Raw genomic sequence first — 20,239 nt, 5'->3', positions numbered from 1 at the left:
TTCAGTGGCAAATTATAGTTTTGATCCGATTGATGATGCTTACTCTATCTATCTAGTGGATGGTGAAGATCTAATAGATATTCTAATGATTTTCTTCAATGGCCATAGCTTCATGTATTTTGAAAAGGATGGCTGGATTGAATTATTGGAATACCATGTTACCACCCTATTAAACTATTGAATAATCGAGGTTGGATTTTTTTTTTTGGCAAAATGATTGATTGGACGGCTATATGAATATATTTCATTTCCTTTTTTATTTTTTCATGCAATTTTTTTTTATAAAAAATTTAGTAGACTACACATGCTTCTACAGGATTGGATTTTGAATCTTGCTATGACCTCATTCTTCGGCTCATCATAATCATTATTATTAAGGTTTTGTTAATTCCAATTTTATCGGATCTTTTAGACAACATTTAATAAATTATATTAGAAAAATTTTAATATCAATTTTATGTAAAATATAAAAGTTGTCAAAAAATTAATTATTTTGTTATTTTTTTATTTTTTCATAAAAATTTTTTAAAAATATTTTCTAAATTATTACCTTTAAGACAACCGTTAACTTTTTTCTTATTATTATTAGGAAAAAAATCCTGATTGTGATATGAGTTATATGCTTCAGTTATAACTTATAACAATTAGCTTTAAAAGGTACCTATATGAATGCTAAAGCTTAAATATATCCATCAGATTACAGCAAAGTTACTAAAATTATGCATCCCTACGATTCTTCACCTAGAAATTCAATCCGTAAGGCCAAGTGAAAGAAGAGCTTTCCAAATTTGTGTAACCAAATCAGTTCTATCCAACTTCTAAATGTGTTGGCTAGAACTGGAAGGAACAAAAAGTCCAAAATAGAATTGTGATTCGCTAATGGATCCAAAAATGAATATTGCAATCATGTGAGTATACCTCGTTTGACTCAAACGTGCACTTCTATACATTGATCTCCTAAATATGATCTGGCATTCATAGACTATGACCTTGTCCACAGTGCTAAGTGCTCTACAAAAATTTCAGTAATGCTACAAAACACATTGTTGTTCTCATTTTTTCAAATCAAACAAGATTACGAGTTTTTTTTTTTTTTTTTTTTTTAGGATTTTGCTAATGTGTGCCTTTAAGGGCACACAATAATTAATCATTTTTGAAAAAATTCTCTCGAAAATTGAAAAAATATTGACAATTTTTTCAATTCCCAAAAAAATGTTTTTAAAAATAAATGGCTTAATGTTTCTAAGGGCACACATTAACCGGACTCTTTTTTTTAATAGAGCAATCTTTTTTTTCTTTTGATGAGACAAAATTGTATCCATGCTATTCTCACGAGCAACCACTATAGTATAGAGGAGTCAAATATGCCAAACCAAGTCTTTAGTGGTCCTTTTTTTTTAATTAAAAATTATAATTAAATAAATAAAGTCTTATGTTGCAATAAATTTAAAAACACAACAATATCTTTCACAACTGCTAGCAGATTGTGAATGGTATATACTACAATAAAAGTATGTTACTTTTAGTAAAATTGATGTTACGTTGCCAAAGTGCACCACACACACACACACAAGCCAGGTCCCAGGAAATGAATCATTTTTCAATCAAAAGATTCAAAACCAATGGTCCAATATCTTCCTTCGAAAACCAAATCCCCCCTTCTCTTTGACAAGTTAGAAAATTTTAATATTGTATGGGTTAGATACAACCCCACATTCAACCAACCCAATTTCTTAAAAGAAACTCCTTTTTATAATGCCTAAGGCCTAATTCCCATATTCAGGTCGCATGGTGCACATTTGTCAATAATATCTATCTAAGAAGATTCCCTTGGCTTAAAGCATATATATTAGCACAAACACCTATATGCCACCCACATAAACACACAAACATTTCACATAGAGAGAGAGAGAGAGAGAGAGAGAGAGAGAGAGAGATGGGGGTTGAGCTATGTGCAAAATTGGGAGGAGGGGGGTTATTCACAAGGCTAGCCAAGTCATGGAGCAAAATGGAGAAAGGCCTAAACGATTGTGTCTCAAAGAGCTTCATTGGGAGATACTTCAAGTTAGAAGCTAGAAAGAGTTGTTTTACAAAAGAGCTTCGTGCTGCAACTGCCACTTTTCTCACTATGGCATACATCATTACTGTCAATGCCACCATTCTCTCTGACTCTGGTGGAACTTGCTCCATTGCTGATTGCACAACCTCTTTGAACCAAACAGCTAGCCCAGATTGTATGATCAAGCCCAATGCTGGGTACCAAAATTGTCTCTCTAAAGTTAAAGGTGACCTCATTGTTGCCACTGTTTTGTCAGCCATGGTTGGGTCCATTGCCATGGGAATTCTTGCTAACCTTCCCTTAGCTTTGGCACCAGCTATGGGCCCAAATGCCTACCTAGCCTATAACTTGGTGGGCTTTCATGGATCTGGGTCCATATCCTACCAAACTGCACTAGCTGTTGTCTTAGTTGAGGGTTGTGCCTTTTTTGCAATATCCGCTATTGGGCTTCGCTCAAAGCTCGCTAAGCTCATACCTCGGTCGGTTCGGCTCGCCTGTGCGGCGGGTATTGGGCTTTTCATTGCATTTGTGGGCTTGCAGGTGCACCAAGGAGTGGGCCTCATTGGGCCTGATTCGTCGACGTTGGTGACCCTCACGGGCTGCGCTAATACAAACCCAGAAACAGGTGAGTGCATTGGGGGAAAATTGAGAAACCCAAAACTCTGGCTTAGTTTGGCAGGCTTTCTAATCACATCATATGGGTTAATGAAGAATGTAAAGGGTAGCATGATATATGGTATTCTTTTTGTGACATTGGTATCATGGTTTAGGGGTACATCAGTGACATATTTTCCTAACACCCCAATTGGTGATACTAGTTACAATTATTTCAAAAAAGTAGTTGATTTCAGAATGATCAAATCCACAGCTGGGGCTCTAAGCTTTAGCAATTTCAATAGAAGTGAAGTTTGGGTGGCATTAGCAACCTTGTTCTACGTTGATGTGCTAGCCATCACAGGCACAATGCACACAATGGCTGAGATTGGAGGGTATGCCAATGAGCAAGGAGGTTTTGAAGGTGAGTACTTGGCATACTTGGTTGATGCAGGGTCCACAATAGTGGGGTCTACATTGGGAGTTTCAACAGTTGCCACTTATGTGGAATCATCAGCTGGGTTGAGAGAAGGGGGTAGAACAGGATTAACTGCTGTGATCATTGGATTATATTTCTTCATTTCATTGTTTTTCATTCCCCTACTTTCTAGTGTTCCTCCATGGGCCATAGGCCCATCACTAGTAATGGTTGGGGTGATGATGATGAAGGTTGTGAAGGACATAAATTGGGCAGATATGAAGGAAGCAATCCCTGCTTTTATAACCATGCTTCTAATGCCACTTACTTATTCCATTGCAAATGGGATTGTTGCTGGGATTGGGCTCTATGTTGCTCTTAGTCTCTATGATTACATGTTGGGTTCTATGAGGTGGTTGATCAAGATGAAGAGGATGGTTGCCAAGGAACAAAATCAAGTGTCTGCTACAGCTGGTGTAGATTCAACAATTGAAATTATCTGAATTTATTAGAGTTTTTTTTTTTTTTTTTTTTTTTGGGGAGAAGATATTAGAGGTTACTAGTTTATAAATATTTTTTTTAAGAAAAAAAAAGTAGAGTTAAGGTATGTGCTTTAGTTCCATTTTTAACTCTGTATAATTAATTTAGCTTGACTACCATGCATTATGTGCTATCAACATATTTAGCCCCCAAAAAGAATGTGCTGCTCACATTAAAAGTTTTATATTCTTTCTTCCATAATTCATATTTAATCATTTTATTGCACTTATGTCTCCAAATGGATTTTAAATCCAAATCCAAATGTTGCCATCCAAACACAACTTAAGAAAGGTGTTCTCCAAACAAGGCTTGGTGAGAGTGAGAGAGTGGGAGAAAGATTACTTGGCAACATAGGTCAATATTTTCAGGGATTCATCAAGATATAAGTAAAATAAAAAATGAAATCAAATAAACTATTATTAAATCCACCTTTGTAAAACAAAAAACGCTAGCAATTAAAATGAAATAACTAACCAAATTTAGTTCGAAATAGGAGCTCAAAATAATCCTCCTCATTGGGATATTCGTCAGGTGGGGTTTCATTATGATATTTGTCACGTGGGGATTCAAGATAACAATTAGAGATATATTAGAAAATTAACCCATAGTATAGGCCCAATTCCATCTATAGGCTCAAGCCCACTCTAGTTTGTGTGCAAGATAATTCCATAGTATAGGATTTGTATTACACTCTCATATAATAAAAATGTAGCCGGGGGCCAACAAGGTTATTCTTGTGTTCGCTTCCACTTCCACTTCCACTTCCACATCTATTCTAATAAACATAACATGCGTAAATATAGAATAATAGACCCTATATTTTTAGCACAAGTACGAGATTTGCCTTATACACAAGTAGATTAGGCTTGGGATTATACTAATGGTCCAATATGTGTAATATATCTCTAACAATAATCAAACAACTTTATCCTTTGGTCGCCTTCAAATATATTCATTTCTCACTCATGTTTAATGATTTTTATAGTGAGATTAAAGGAATTAGTGTCATTGATTATAATACTATCATAGTGATATATTCTGTTCACCACACATAACACCTCATATTTGAACTTGTTTTTAATTGGAAATGGGTATATTACAATTTACAAGTTTATTGTTTAACATTTTAAATCAATGGATTTAAAAAAATAATTACTATTAAATCCACCTATCTAGTAAAACAAAAAACACTAGCAGTTAAAATGAAATAACTAACCAAATTTACTTGAACATAGGAGCTCAAAATAATCCTCAAACAAAACTTCATTAGGATATTCGTCATGTGGGATTCAAGATAACTGTGGGGTCTTGGGCTTCGGCCGAGAGCATGGGGCTTTGGCTGAGATCGTGAGTAGTCCGAGTCCGAGGAGGAATATCTCCTCGGATAAGCTAAACGCAGATTAGATATAGATCCTAATGATCAAAGTGACCTTCCAAGAAGTTTTAATGACAGGGACGAGCATCATGAACATACAAGAGGGATAATGACTCAAAAATATCTAAGGGAAAACTGCTACACTGCATTGAATGCCCTGCAGCTAACTTTCTGACCGCATTTATGTGGAAAAGACCCCTAAACAGTGCTACCTCGGCAACTACAACTCACAGAATGCTAGAAAGGGTGTCTGATGGGACAAGCACTCAAGTGGTGGCTCAAATGATCAACAAGTGTAGGATTAAGATCATCCAAAAGGAACTATATAATGGAAGATGCCCTTCATGAAAAGGGGATGAAAAAAGGAGAAGAGAAAGCACTGTAGCAATCTCAACAACTCCTATAACTATTGTCATCTAATATATATTAGAACAGAGCTCCTCGGACTGTGTCGAGGACAAACTTTCTCGCACAAACCGGGTTCAATTCTTGTTGGCTCATCATCTAAAACCATATTAACTGTTATCCATGCACTAAAGCCTAGCTCTTTGACCCACCCTCTACAAATTTATTGTACTGGGTTCACTAGGCCAAGATCCCTTACATTTTGGGTTTGGTCTGAAAATCGTGTCCCTACAATAACTATTACAGATATATTATAAATATTAACCCATAGCAAAAGTGACATAGAATGTAGGTGATGTTGAAAAGAAAACAAAAGTGAGTGCAGAAGCAAATACACTTACTACTCTCTCTGGTTCATCTTTGGGATCGGCGGATGCTATTGAACAGCCCCGCCAGGTCCAATGAGTATCCTAAGTTGGAACTGCCGGGGGTTTAGGAACCACCGAACAATTAATGCCTTAAAGAAATTGGTTAAGGCAGAAGTTCCCAAACTTGTTTTCTTAATGGAGACAAAATCTGATGGTAAAGGTTAGAGATAAGTGTGCTTTCAAGAATGGGCTAATTGTGCCGAGTGTTGGGTCTAATGGAGGGCTTGCTTTGTTTTGGAAGGATGATATTACTATTCATGTTCAAAAATATTCCATGTCTCACATTGATGCATTTGTAGATGGTGGTGAAGGTGTGGAGTAGTGGTGGCTTACTGGTTTTTATGGAAATCCAGATATGATGAAAAGGCATAAGTCTTGGTCTTTGCTCAAGTCAATTAAGGACATGTCTCAGCTGCTGTGGGTTGCAATTGGTGATTTTAACAAGCTTGTTGGTTTATTTGAAAAGAAGGGTCGTGGAAATCGTCCTGCTGCATAAATGTTTAGTTTCTTGAATGCTATAAACTGGTGTGGATTTCATGATTTAGGATTTGTAAGCCCTAAGTTTACATGGTTATACCAAAGAAAGGATGGTACTCAAATTAGAGAGAGGCTAGATTGTGCTTTGGCTATAGAAGATTGGAAAAATAAGTTTCCTTCAGCCAAACTATATCACTTGTCTTCCCTTGTATCAGATCATTGCCCATTGTCTTTGCACTTATTCAGAAAAGCTAAGAAGGAAAATTTTCAATGTATGTTTAGGTTTGAATCTATGTGATTAAATGATCAAAGATGTGAAGAGCTTGTCAATAATGCATGGGATGAGGGAAGATTAGCAAATTCATATTTTTCCTCTTGTGAATTGCTTGGATTTATGCAGATCAAGGTTGGTTGCATGGAATAAAAATGAGTTTGGATATGTAGGCAAAAAGATTGTAAGCTTACAGAGGCATTTGGAATGGTTGGAACTCCAATCTACTTCTCCTGCTATAATCGAAGATATTCAAAATACCTGGGTAGAGTTGAATTGTTGGTTAGACAAAGAGAATACCATGTGGTTACAAAGATCTAGAATAAATTGGTTTCAAGATGGAGACCAAAATACTAGATTTTTTTTTTCATTCTAAAGCTTCAACTAGGTATCAAAAGAATTTAATTTCTGGTATGATGGATTCGAATGATTGTTGGCAGGAGGATATGAGGATGGTTGAAGAGATTGTGGTTAATTATTATTCAAATTTGTTCTCTTCTTCTAACCCTTCTGAGTTCACAGAGTTAATAGAAGCAGTGGAGCCTAAAGTTTCCCAAGATATGGATAACATGGTTACTAGAGATTTCCAAGGTGCAGAGGTGAAGGCAGCTCTCAACCAAATGTATCCTTTAAAAGCTCTAGGCCCCGACGGTATGCCACCGGTGTTTTTTCAACACTTCTGGGCAACGGTTGGCAATGAGGTGGTTAAAACTGTACTTGACTTCCTTAATTCAAGTATTTTCCCTCCTCACTTCCATGACACTCATATTGTCTTAATTCCAAAGAATAATGAACCACAGAGAATAATTGATTATCGTCCTATTAGTTTATGTAATGTGGTTTATAAACTTGCCTCTAAAGCTATTGACAATAGACTTAAAAAAGTTTTACCTTCTATTATCAGTGATTCACAAAGTGCTTTTGTACAAGATAGACTAATCATTGATAATGCATTGGTTGCTTTTGAGACTATGCACCATATAAATCAGAGGAAAGTAGGAAAGAAAGGTGAGATGGTGCTAAAATTAGATATGAGCAAATCATGTGATAGGGTTGAATGGAGGTGTCTTGGAAAAATTATGGAAAAGTTGGGGTTTGATCCAAAAGTCTGAGATCTTTTATTGAAGTGTGTTTCATCGGTCAAATGCTCTATTAGGATTAATGGAAAGCCATGTGGTAACATTGTTCCAACTAGAGGTTTGCGCCAGGGAGGTCCTCTATCTCCATATCTTTTCTTGTTATGTGCTGAAGGTTTGTCAGCAATGATAAAGAAGGCTATGGTGGAGGGTGATTTACATGGAGTATCTGTGTATAGAAGAGGATCGAAGATCTCACATTTATTCTTTGCAGACAATAGCTTAATTTTTTGTAAAGCTTCTCTGGAGGAATATGACTCTTTGCAGTAGATATTTCAAGTTTATGAGGTAGCTTCGGGTTAGCAACTAAAGAGAACAAAGACATCATTGTTTTTTAGTTCTAATACGGACACAAGAGTGAAGGAAGAAATCAAAAATTGGTTTGGAGCACAAGTGATAAAAAATCATGAGAAATATCTTGGTCTTCCATCGTTGGTGGACAGAAATAAACGAAACTCATTTTATTCAATTAAGGAGAAACTTGCTAAGAAATTGTCGGGTTGGAAGGAGAAGTTGCTGTCAAAGGTGGGGAAAAAAATTCTGATCAAGGCGGTGGTCCAAGCTATTTCAACTTACACGATGAGTTGTTTTAAGCTTCCGGATTCGCTATATGATGAACTTACAAGTCTGATTAGAAATTTCTGATGGGGGCAGAAGCAAAATGAAAGGAAGACAGCCTGGTTGAGTTGGGAAAAGTTGTGCGTGCCTAAGTCTTGTGGGGGATTAGGATTTAAATTGCTCAAACCGTTTAATTTGGCGCTTCTTGCTAAACAAGGGTGGCGTTTGCAAGTTGGAAATCACTCTTTGGTCTTCAAAGTTTTTAAAGCAAAATATTTTCCTGATTGTGATTTTGTGAATGCATCCATGGGGACTAATCCTTCTTATATTTGGCGAAGTTTAATGACTGCACAAAGAGTGGTTAAACAGGGGATGAGATGACAGGTTGGTAATGGGACCATGATTAAAGTGTAGGGTGATAAATGGCTTCCAAATTCGTCTTCCCATATGGTAATTTCTCTCCGGGTTAACGTTTCTCCAAATTTTCATGTCTCTGAGTTGATTTATTCCAAGAAATATTGCTGGAATTCAGACTTAATTGAACAACTCCTCTTACCTTGTGAAGTGGATACGGTTAAGTGTATACCATTGAGCACGTGCTTACCTGCAGATAAGCTAATTTGGGCAGAGACTAACAATGGGCTGTTCACTGTCAGAAGTGCTTATAGGTGGCTGTTGATATCTTGGCTGCTTCTCCTTTGGGTTCATCGGGTTCTAGTTCGGATGAGAGTAATATGAAGAGGTTTTGGAAGTGTGTTTGGAAATTAGATGTGCCTCATAAGATTCGACATTTCATGTGGAGGGCATGTCAGGACATATTACCTACAAAGAGGATTCTGAAAAACTGACAGATTATAGCTGAGGATATCTGTGCTAAATGAAACCTGGATTCAGAAACCACGGGACATGTGTTTTGGTCTTGTCCTAGAGCTCAAAATATTTGGAAATGCTCTGGGATTTTCCAACCTGGTTTTATTGGTTTATTCCCTTCTTTTCTTGACTTGTTATGGAAAATGGTGATGTTGGATGATTGTGAGGAAAATATTTTAGCGCTGGTGGTTACAATTGCTTGGAGTATTTGGACAAATCGTAATGGAGGAAAAAAGAAAGGGGAACTAGAGCTACTGCAATGGTCATGTCAGTATTTGTAGGAGTATGTTGGTGCAAAAAAGATGTTAGTTAAGGCGGATCAGATTCAGATTGACCATTGGTGTCCACCTCCGCAGAATATGTATAAAGTGAATGTTGATAGGGCTGTTTTTTTGGCAAAGAAGGAAGCAGGGATTGGAATTGTTGTTAGGGACTGTCACAGATTGGTGTTGGCTGCAATGTCCATGAAAGTGAGTGCTCCGTTGGGTCCTTTGGAAGTTGAGGCAAAAGCCTTTGAGGCTGGTCTGCAGTTTGCAAAAGATCTTGGAAAACAGGACTTCATTTTGGAAGGGGATGCACTTAATGTGCTCAGGCCTCTAGCTGGTCTATCTCATGCTGCTGCCGTGGTTGCTCCTATAATATATGGGATCCTTGATTCTTGTCATGATATTCATAATGTTAGGTTTTCTCATGTAAAGCGTAAGGGGAATACGCTTGCGCATCTATTAGCTAAACATGCTTGTGGCATTGTTGATTTTCTAGTTTGGATGGAAGAGAATCCTTGTCTCATAGAACAAGCACTTCATCATGATGTAATTTCCTTTTAAGTAATGAAAGTTTATAGTTTGTGATAAAAAAAAAAAAAAAATTATCAACGATTATAATACAATCATAGTGATATATTCTGTTCACCACACATGACACCTCATATTCGAACTTGTTTTTAATTGGAAATGGGTATATTACAAGTTTATTGTTTGGCCTTTTAAATTAATGGATTTCAAATCAAAATCCAAATGTTGCCATCCAAACACAAGAGGTGTTCTCCAAAAATGGCTGGGTGAGAGTGAGAGAGTGGGAGAAAGATTACTTGGCAACATAGGTCAACATTTTCTGGAATTCATCAAAATATAAGTAAAATAAAAAATAAAATCAAACAAACTATTATTAAATCCACCTATCTAGTAAAGCAAAAAACACTAGCAGTTAAAATGAAATAACTAACCAAATTTAGTTCGAAATAGGAGCTCAAAATAATCCTTAGGCAAAACTTCATTAGGATATTCGTTATCTGGGGATTCATTAAGATATTGTAAAACATTATTTACTACAATGTAATGGTTTTGTAGAGTGGGAAGAGTTTTGTTAAGATAGGAGTTTCTATATAGTTGAGGGTAAGGGCAAAGGGATAGGGCAGGCCATGGCCCCCTTAGCTTTTCAAAAATCCCTGTGTCTTAGTTTTGGTAATAAAAAAAATCATTTTAGATATAAATTTAAATAATGGCCCTCTAAATTTTTATTACAGATGACTAATGCATTATTTTCTGTTTCCATGGGTACCCATTTTTTTTAATATTTCAAGAAATTTATTTGATTTATATTGTTTACCTTTTGTATTGGTAATAATTTATTTAGTTATATGATAAATAAGTTTTTATTTATGCAAGTTTAGATATAAAATGGCCACAACATTTAATAAAGTTGCAATCTTACTTTTGATAAATTAGGTATGTTGTTCTATACTTTAAATACGTGTCAATGTCTAAGGGAAGTGTTCTCCAAAGTCCAAACATGCAGTTTAGCACAATATTTTGAAGTAAGGGCCTTTCCATTGGAAATGAGTGTATTGCAAGTTTTGCTAATCTCCAAAGATGCTTATTATCATAATCGATGCCCTGATATACTTTTCCAAGAGTTTGCTTGGCAAGGTCCATTTCTCTCCATATTATGTTGATTGCCTTCAAATTCTTCACAGCATCATCATGAACTTTTATTACTTCTTTAATTCGTCTGACACGTGCCTTCATTCTGTTAAAATGGAAGACTCTTTCTATATTTGTTATTGCATAAGGCCTCTAAATTGTATACATTAGTGTATTTGTTATTACCATTTTGTGATAAAAGACAATAAAAATGGTGTAATAATTTTATCATACTATATGTGTTTACAAATTTGAAAATGGTATGATATTGTGTTTGATATAGATTGGCTTATTTCATGCCTACTGAAAAAAATGCAAATATCATTTTGACAAATAAATATACAAATATCATTCACTTAATTGATATCATTTTGTTTTTACATTCTTGATTATATATTATTAAATTTATTTATTTTTCTTTTGTTGGACTTTTTTTCCATTGTTACAAAAGTAAGTATAATTGAGCGAGAATACTATATTATTTAAGTGAAATTGTGTTTTTTGAACCTATAGAGATCTACTATGAATAAAAATGTGTAACTTGAATTCATATATATATATATATACATATAATTGCTTTTACATTCTTGATTGTGTGTTATTAATTTTTTTTTTCTTCCTTTTGTTGGCCTTTGTTTCGACTATTGTAAAAGTAACTAAGTTTTTGTAAGAATGTCATATTTCTAACTAATTTTTTCACCTATAAATCTTTGAAAATTGACATCAAAATTTCATTATAACTTAAATAATTAATGAACCACTTAATATAACTAATATATAAAATATATTTGTTTTCATATTAGTAATCTTTTTAATTACATAGAATAAATATTACAAAGTTGGTTATATATATAATGTCACTAAAAGAAGTTAGGAACCAAAATAGTTATGACTAATTTTAGTAAATTCACAAATATTTAACTTTAGTGAATTCAAAATTGTTATCACTAATGTTATATTCTAAATCAATTATTATTATTATTATAAATAAAAATATTTTCTAATATAGTATTTATAAAAATAATCATTCAAATTTCTCTAATATATATATATATATATAATTGAAAAACTATATATAATTAATATATGTATTAACTCCATTAGTTAATTCAGTGAACAAATATTATGACCTGAATGCAAACTTTATTGAGGTGTAAGCCTAACTAAAGAAAATCTCAAATAATGCGCCACGTGTCAAAACCTCATGCTCGCATGAGGTCTTTCCTTTTATATATATACTAGCTGCGAATGGTCTCATTAAAACTAAAATATGTCTTCCATTTGATTATTTTTGTTTGACAAACTTTTGATTTTCTCTGAATAAATAGCATTATAGAGTACTTTTTTTTAGAGATAATTACAACATACTGCTAACCCCGTAGCTCGAAACATTTCCCTCCTAGACCCCCAACCCAAGCACTTTGTGCATGGAGATGTGCCAATTCAGCTACAAGGCCTTTGACCATTATAGAGTACTCTTAATACAACTATTAAGATTACTTTGTCCATCCCCTAAAATAAAAAAAAAAAAAAAAACAAAAATTAGTAGAGTCTCATGGTTTAACATCAAAATTGATCAATAAAAAAATCAAATTTTAACTTGCAAAACAACTAATTATTAACCAAAATCAAATCAATACAATAAAGAAAAAGAACTTGTGATGGGAAATTAGAATACCAAACTACCTAAATATGCATAAAAGTTGATATAAATTTACCAAAAAGATAAACAAATGTGATGTGACAATTAAGTTAATAATAACAAAAATACCCACTAGTAGGGAAAAAAAGTGGTTGAAACCAAAAAAAAAATCCAACAAAAGAGAACATAAAATTGGAGAAAGAGAGAGTACTGACCTTTTTGTCGTGGACAACTTGGAAGGAATAGGGGAGAGAGGTAGAAATGAAATAAGAAGAAATTTATATAAGAATTAAAATGAAAGAGAATAGGTGGAAGTAGATGAAAGATTGAATATAGTGAAACTGTAGAATTTAAAAAGATATAAATATATATATATATATATATAAATCTAAAGAGAATCAAATGAAAATTAAAAAAAAAAAAAAATTATTGGAGGAGATGAAAGATTAAACTAATAAGACAATGGTTGAAGAAGATGAAAAGTTGAACAAAGTAAGAATTGCAAAAACAAAAATAGAAAGAAAGAAAAGATGCAAAAGATGTAGTGCATAAAGAGTTTTATAAAATCTATTACAAAACTTATTTTATTATATATAGTATAGATATGTATAGACATTGTTTTTATTTTTTATTTTTTGGTTTTTTAGTTACAAAACTTTCATTTTTTTATTGATAAACATCTAAATTAAAGTAGATGAATATGTAAATGCAAACTTTTATGTAATGTTAAAACCACCCAAGATGAATGTGTAAAATCAATAATCTATTTATATTTTTTGTAAAAAAAAAAAGGAATAAAAATTAAATTCTAATTCAAAGTAGATGAATATATAAAGACAAAATTTTATGTAATGTTAAAACCGCTCAAGATGAATGTGCAAAGTCAATAATCTATTTATATTTTTTGTTAAAAAAAAAGGAATAAAAAATAAATAAGAAAAATAATGATTACGTGGCCAATGACGTGGCAATAAGGTGGCACAATAGGAGATCAGCAGCAATAAATGTCACGCTTCAGTTTTTAGATATATTATATATAGAATAGACTAGTATGTAATCTCATATGCACGAGTACAATTAAAAACAATCATAATTGTACAATTCAAATTATACATTTTTTTGGGAAATGTTGAAATTATACAAGGTATTAGCTTACACATTTTTTAAATCATAGATTTTTAAAATATGTAATGGTTTCTCATTATATATAGGATAAAGTTTAACTACAAAATTAGTTGTATCCTAAGACTACAACCTTACTCAATAAAATAAATATTATTACATATTTTGAAAATCTAATCGTTACATTGCGTATTCTTTAAATTCTTAATACACATGTCAAATTTTGGGTCAATCGGATATTAGTTACTATATGATCTATAAGCTTATATTTTATATATAATTTTAAACTACAAAAATTTGCAATTTAAAAAATTTATTGATAACATAACTATTAATCTTTAATTTTTTAGAAATTTTGCAAATATGGAGAATATAAAAAAGAAGATTTTATCTAATGGTGGATTTGTTAAATTCATCTTCAATAAAAAGATATTGAGTAAGGTTATAGCCTAAGACTACAACCACTTTTGTAGGTAAATTATGTCCTTACACACACACGCAGACACACACATATGATTTAGAGTTTAATTGGATTTAGACTCTTCGATTTTTGCATCCAATAATTCACTTGTCACAAAAATTTAAAAATTAGATGAACATATAGCGCAAAATTAGACTTTAATTTAGAATCTAATTGGATTTGAACTTTTCAATTTTTACACTTAATAATTCACTTAACACAAAAATTAAAATTAAATAGGACACATGGCGCACAATTAGACTCCAATTGAAATTTAATTTAGATTCTTATTTGATTTTCAATAAGTTTTGGCTTTTAATATATAAATACAATTGATATATATAAATACAATTGATATTACTCAAATAATTAATAATACGGCAAAAATAGCAAATTAATCATAAGTTCCAAACAATATAATTAGTAGTTACTGATTACAAACTATATTTTTTACTAGCATCTCGAGTATAAAAGACTCGATTTTGGGGCTATAAATCGAGTCTTTGATGGTCGATTTTCATACTCTAATTCTGTCTGATGTGGCATTTTTTTGACGTGGCGACTACTTGGAAATCGAGTCTCTAAGACTCGATTTACATCCTAAACCTTCCCCCTTTTCCTTCTCATTTTTTCTACGTTTCACATCTCTCTTCTCTTTACATCTCCATCTGTTCCTTTCTTCCTCCCTACCTCTTCATCTTTTCCTTTCTTCCTCCTCCACGTTGATCTGCCGTCGAACCAGGCTGACCCAGGCCGCCGCGCGACCCAAGTTGACCCAGGCAGCGCGCGACCCAAGCCGCGTCGCACCCAGGCCACGCGCGACCCAGGCCGGGCGCGACGCAACCTGGATCTGGGCGCGCGGCTTGGATCTGGGCTTGCGCTGGGTTTTTTTTTTTTTTTTTTTTGGTGAGTTTTGCTCAGTCATGGTGGATAGATTTAATATTTTTTTGCTTTGTAAATCGAGTGTTAGAGACTCGATTTCCAGGTAGACTTCACGTAGGAAAAATTACCACATCATACATTAAAAATCGACCCTCAAAAACTCAATTTTTAGGCCCAAAATCGAGCCTCTTAAACTCGAGATGCTAGTAAAATATATAGTTTGCAAACCATAACAACTGATTATATAGTTAGAAAGTTATGCCTATTTTACTATTTTCTCGTAATAATACTCTCAACCCAAACTTGTATTTTGTCATTTTTAAGTAGGTACACCGAATTAGACTGAAGTGATCTGAAATGGACCAAATGAATCGAATGAACCAATTGGACTGAATAGACCTAAGTAGACCAAATTGGATGGAATTGACCTAAATAGACCAAATTGGACCGAATAAGCTTAATTAGATCGTATAGACTGAACAGATCATAGTGGACTAAATTCACCAAATAGGCCAAACTGGACTGAGGTAGAACTAACGGACCGAAATGGACTGAATAGACCGAATTGAACTGAATTGACCAAAGTAGACCGAATGGACCTAATTGAACAGAAGTGGATCAAAATAGACCATAATTGACTGAAGTGGACTAAAGTAGACCAAACCTGACTAAATTGATGAAGTGGACCAAAATAGACCAAAATGGACCAAATGTCGATTTGTTATTAGCATAGTCAAGATTGTGTTTTGATATAATCTCAAATTCTTACTTCCAAAATAATCAAGTATTAACTCAAACAAAATCAAACCAAAAAATGAAACCAAAAAAAAAAAAATATATATATATATATATATATAGAGAGAGAGAGATATAGAGAGAGAGAGAGAGTGAGAGAGAGAGAGAATTGTAAACTTATAGTAAGAGGAGAGGATTAAAAAAAGCTAAAAATAAAGGAAGATAAAAGGATAAAGGAAAAGTGATATTAAGATAGACAGTAGTGAGGAGAAGAAAAGGTAAAAAGGGTAATATCAATGTTTTAAAAAAATCCGAATTTGGTAAAAAGAGTTATTCCTAGCTAACAGTTATTCCATGTTTAAAAAAATTCAAATTTGGTAAAGACATGGTGTAATACTCATGTTTTACATCTTTCAATAAGTGATTGTCACATCAACTTTTTACTTAAAACTCAATACATAATGTCACATCTAATAACATCTCAATAAACTTTAAATTATGTTATATTTTCATAGGGTATTATAAATTTATAATTGAGGGTGTAGTTGTGTATATTCATTAAAATGTAATATGATGATGTGACATGTTGAGATTGGAGGGTGTAAAACTTGAGTTTTACATCACATCCTTCTAGATTTTTTTTTAAGTGAACTTATAAAATTTAATCTCATCTATACTATCTATAACAGGATTCCCATCTTTGATCTGAACTTTTTTGAAGGTAAAAAATATCCCTTCCAGTAACCAATAACTTTTCCTACAAATGTTTTGGTATTAGGGTCAATAACATCACATTATTCCTCAAAAAAAAAAAAAAAATCAAATCTTGAACTTGAATTTTATGTGATTCAAAAATACCATCATCAATAAAAAATAATGTTACCAGGATTCTCATCTTTGATCTGGACTTTTTGAAAGTAAAAAATATCCCTTCAATAACCAATTACTTCTTCTACAAATGTTTCAGGATTAGAGTCAATAATGTCATAACATTCCTCAAAAAATTTCAAATCTTGAACTGGAATTTTATGTGATTCAAAAATAACTTCATCAATAAACAATGACTTCTCTTAAAAATAGGGTCAATAACGTCAAATATCAAATTTAAAACATAGGTTTCTACAACATCTACAACTATTATCGTTTTGAATTCAAAAGTAGAACTCTTAAAATTTGGAATTTTTTTTTCTTCACGTTCATTTTTTTCACCTTCAATTTAGCCCCCCCCCCCCCCTTTTTTTTTTTTCTTTTTTCATCCAAAATAAAATACCTCAAATTTTATTTTTTTTTTAAAAAAATCTTCCTTTTACCTTTTTTTTCCCCTTTGCTTGTCATTTTTTCCCTAAATTTAGCCCCTTTTTTTTTCCTTTTTCATCCAAAAAAAAAAAAAAACTTCATTTAAAAAAAAAAAAACCAACAGCAACGACAATAACTCTTATACTTATCTTCAACCGTTTATCCTTCTTTTTTTTCAATTAAAACAAACATGTTCGATTTGAATTCAAGTACTAGGCCTTAGCCACATACAATTACTGTTCCTTTTAAAAAGAAATACTTATCCTTATTTCAATTTTTTTCTCTATATTCCTATCCAAAAAAAAAAAAATTCTATTCTTTATATCACTCAGTTTGGCGGATTGGTGATGGACGATCTACTACAATTTGGGGGGAATGTTGTCTTCCAGTAAAACACTCTCCCAAATCCTATCACCATGGATAGGAGGCCTAGCCGATGCGAAGATAAGTGCCTTCATTAAACAAGAGCACAAAAACTGGGATGCAGATGTTATGAACTCCACCCTGCTGAGTTTTGAAGCTGCCATGATTAAAAAGATCCGATTATGCCACACGGACGAACCCGATGCACTCACTTGGCCATTCAACCCCACGGGAGAATATTCAGTTAAGAAGGCGGAGAACTTAAACCTTCTTTTCCAAAGGTTATGTTTAACCCCAGTTATGAAGATGAAGAAGAAAAGAAGGTGGATGTTACACTGAGAGACATAGAAAATCTAAACACCAGGAAGTTCCATTGCGTTGTGAGCATTCTGGTGCAAATCATCTTAAAAAAGTGAAACCAACATTCCAAGTCCCAAATCCATTGCCACCAAGGCCAACTCTGCCACTAGTATCTCGGCCACCATCTCCATCAATGATTTTGGAGAAGCAAATTGAAGCACCACCACCACCTCCAGCAAAAGAGATTCCAGTTCCTCCTCCACCACCACCACCACCATTTATTCCTGCTAAGATAAGTCCAGCACCACCACCGCCACCTCCTAAGGCAGGGAGCCTGGTGTCATCATTAAAATCTCCACCAGCACTAAGAGCAAAATCAAACAAGAAGAGCAGGGAAGAGGTTTCAATGGGGGAGAGCTTGAATGGGACTGGTGCTGGCCAAATGAAGCTGAAGCCACTTCACTGGGATAAAGTTGTAGCTACAGCTGATCATTCAATGGTCTGGGATGAGATTGTAGATGGATCTTTCCGGTATTTTGTGCCTCAATATCTGCCATTTCTTACATTATAGCTATCCTCCAATGCATCTCCATGTCTGTGTTTGTTAACTAATTTTTATGTGCTGTTCAGGTTCGATGATGATCTTATGGAGACTCTCTTTGGATATGCTAATACCAGCATCAAATCCCATGAAAAAGAAAACATCCTGTCAACTTCAAGCAAGTCGAACACCGTCCCACCAGCTCAAATTTTTATCTTGGAACCACGAAAATCACAGAAAATAGCAATTATGCTAAAATCTCTAATAATCTCTCGCAAGGAAATTCTGGATGCCCTCTTTGAAGGCCAGGGACTCGGTACTGATACCCTCGAAAAACTTACCAAAATGGCCCCAACCCAAGAGGAAGAGGCTAAAATCCTTCAATTCAATGGCAACCCAACTAAACTTGCAGATGCTGAATCTTTCCTCTACCACATATTGAAAGCAGTTCCCTCGGCATTCACTCGTTTCAATGCAATGCTTTTCAGAACAAACTATGATCCTGATATCCTTCGCCTTAAGGAGTCCTTGCAAGCACTAGAATCAGGGTGCAAGGAGCTAAAATCCCGTGGGCTTTTCTTAAAACTTCTTGAGGCCATTCTCAAGGCTGGCAATCGTATGAATGCTGGAACTGCCAGAGGCAATGCACAAGGTTTCAACCTTACTGCGCTTCGGAAGCTCTCTGATGTAAAAAGCACAGATGGAAAGACTACTCTACTTCACTTTGTTGTGGAACAAGTAGCTCAATCAGAGGGTAGACATCATCTGATCAGTCAGAACCACAGCCTTGGCAGAAGGATTGGCCAAAGTATAAGCACAGAAAACTCGGATAGCCTTACAGCAGAAGAGAAAGACAAAGAGTATCTAATGCTTGGTTTACCAGTGTTGGAAGGCCTTAGTATTGAATTATCTAATGTAAAGAAAGCAGCCAACATAGAATATGACAATTTTATCAATGTGTGCTCCACTCTTAGCATCCGTGTCACAGAAATTCGGCAGCTTATGAGACACTGTGGCAATGATGAAAGAGGTGGGTTCATGAGGGAAATGAAAGGATTTCTGGAGGAAAGTGAAGAGGAACTTAAGGTGGTGAGAGAGGAGCAAGCAAGAGTTATGGAGCTTGTTAAGAGAACAACTCAATACTACCAAGCAGGAGCTCCCAAAGACAAAGAGGCACCCCCACTTCAACTGTTTCTTATAGTCAAGGACTTCCTTCACATGGTTGGTCAAGTTTGTTTAGACATTTCTCGAAAGCTACAGAGGAAGAATGTCACACCACCTCTGGGATCATCGCCACCACTTTCACCATCAATGAAAACTCTAGTGAGCTTCACAAACTTCCACTCACATTTCATGTCAGATACGTCTAGCACGTCTGAATCTGATGATGACTTCTGAGGAGGATTATCTAAGATTATGCAGAAATTTGATTATGGAAAAACACAACTGGATGAAACTTTGATATGGAGTCAGCTGCCACATGAAAAGTAGACTGTAGAAGTAAATCTGTCATGTCACTTGCCTGACCATTAGTCCATTGGGCACAAGCAAAAATTTCATTATCTCATATTAGTCGAACTTTTTTTTTCCTCTCTCTCTTTCTCTCTCTAAATTTTAGAAATTATAAATAATGGATCTTGGTCAGTCATAGAAGCTGAAAGCCCTGTGTAACTGGAAAACATGAAAAAAAAAAAAATTGAAAGCTCTGAAGTGATGAGTTCTAGGAGATGAAAGTATGCGAGTCTAAAGAACATGTGCTACATTGAGATCCTCATGAGCATGATGTCCCAAATGCAATCCCTCCCTTGCCCAACATGGAGCGTAACATATGAAAGTTATATCTGCATATGGAAAAATGTAACATTCCTCTAGTCTCAATTAACTACACAAATTTCCTGCTAAACT

The 20,239-nt window shown here is 34.2% G+C and overlaps 1 protein-coding gene and 1 pseudogene across 1 annotated transcript; both read left to right on the top strand.

The window, feature by feature from the left end:
• The first annotated feature begins 1,919 nt into the window (after nt 1–1,919).
• Nucleotides 1,920–3,758, top strand: LOC142632163 (adenine/guanine permease AZG2). Its single transcript, XM_075806574.1, has one exon. It carries the CDS (start codon nt 1,937–1,939, stop codon nt 3,572–3,574), a length of 1,638 nt encoding a protein of 545 aa, XP_075662689.1. The 5' UTR covers nt 1,920–1,936; the 3' UTR covers nt 3,575–3,758.
• Nucleotides 3,759–9,373: 5,615 nt separating this feature from the next.
• Nucleotides 9,374–19,928, top strand: LOC142633012 (formin-like protein 8; annotated as a pseudogene).
• The last annotated feature ends 311 nt before the right edge of the window (nt 19,929–20,239 follow it).

The sequence above is a fragment of the Castanea sativa genome, chromosome 4 (assembly GCF_040712315.1).
Source record: "Castanea sativa cultivar Marrone di Chiusa Pesio chromosome 4, ASM4071231v1".
Classification (NCBI taxonomy): domain Eukaryota; kingdom Viridiplantae; phylum Streptophyta; class Magnoliopsida; order Fagales; family Fagaceae; genus Castanea; species Castanea sativa.
This window is presented reverse-complemented; position numbering and strand designations above follow the sequence as displayed.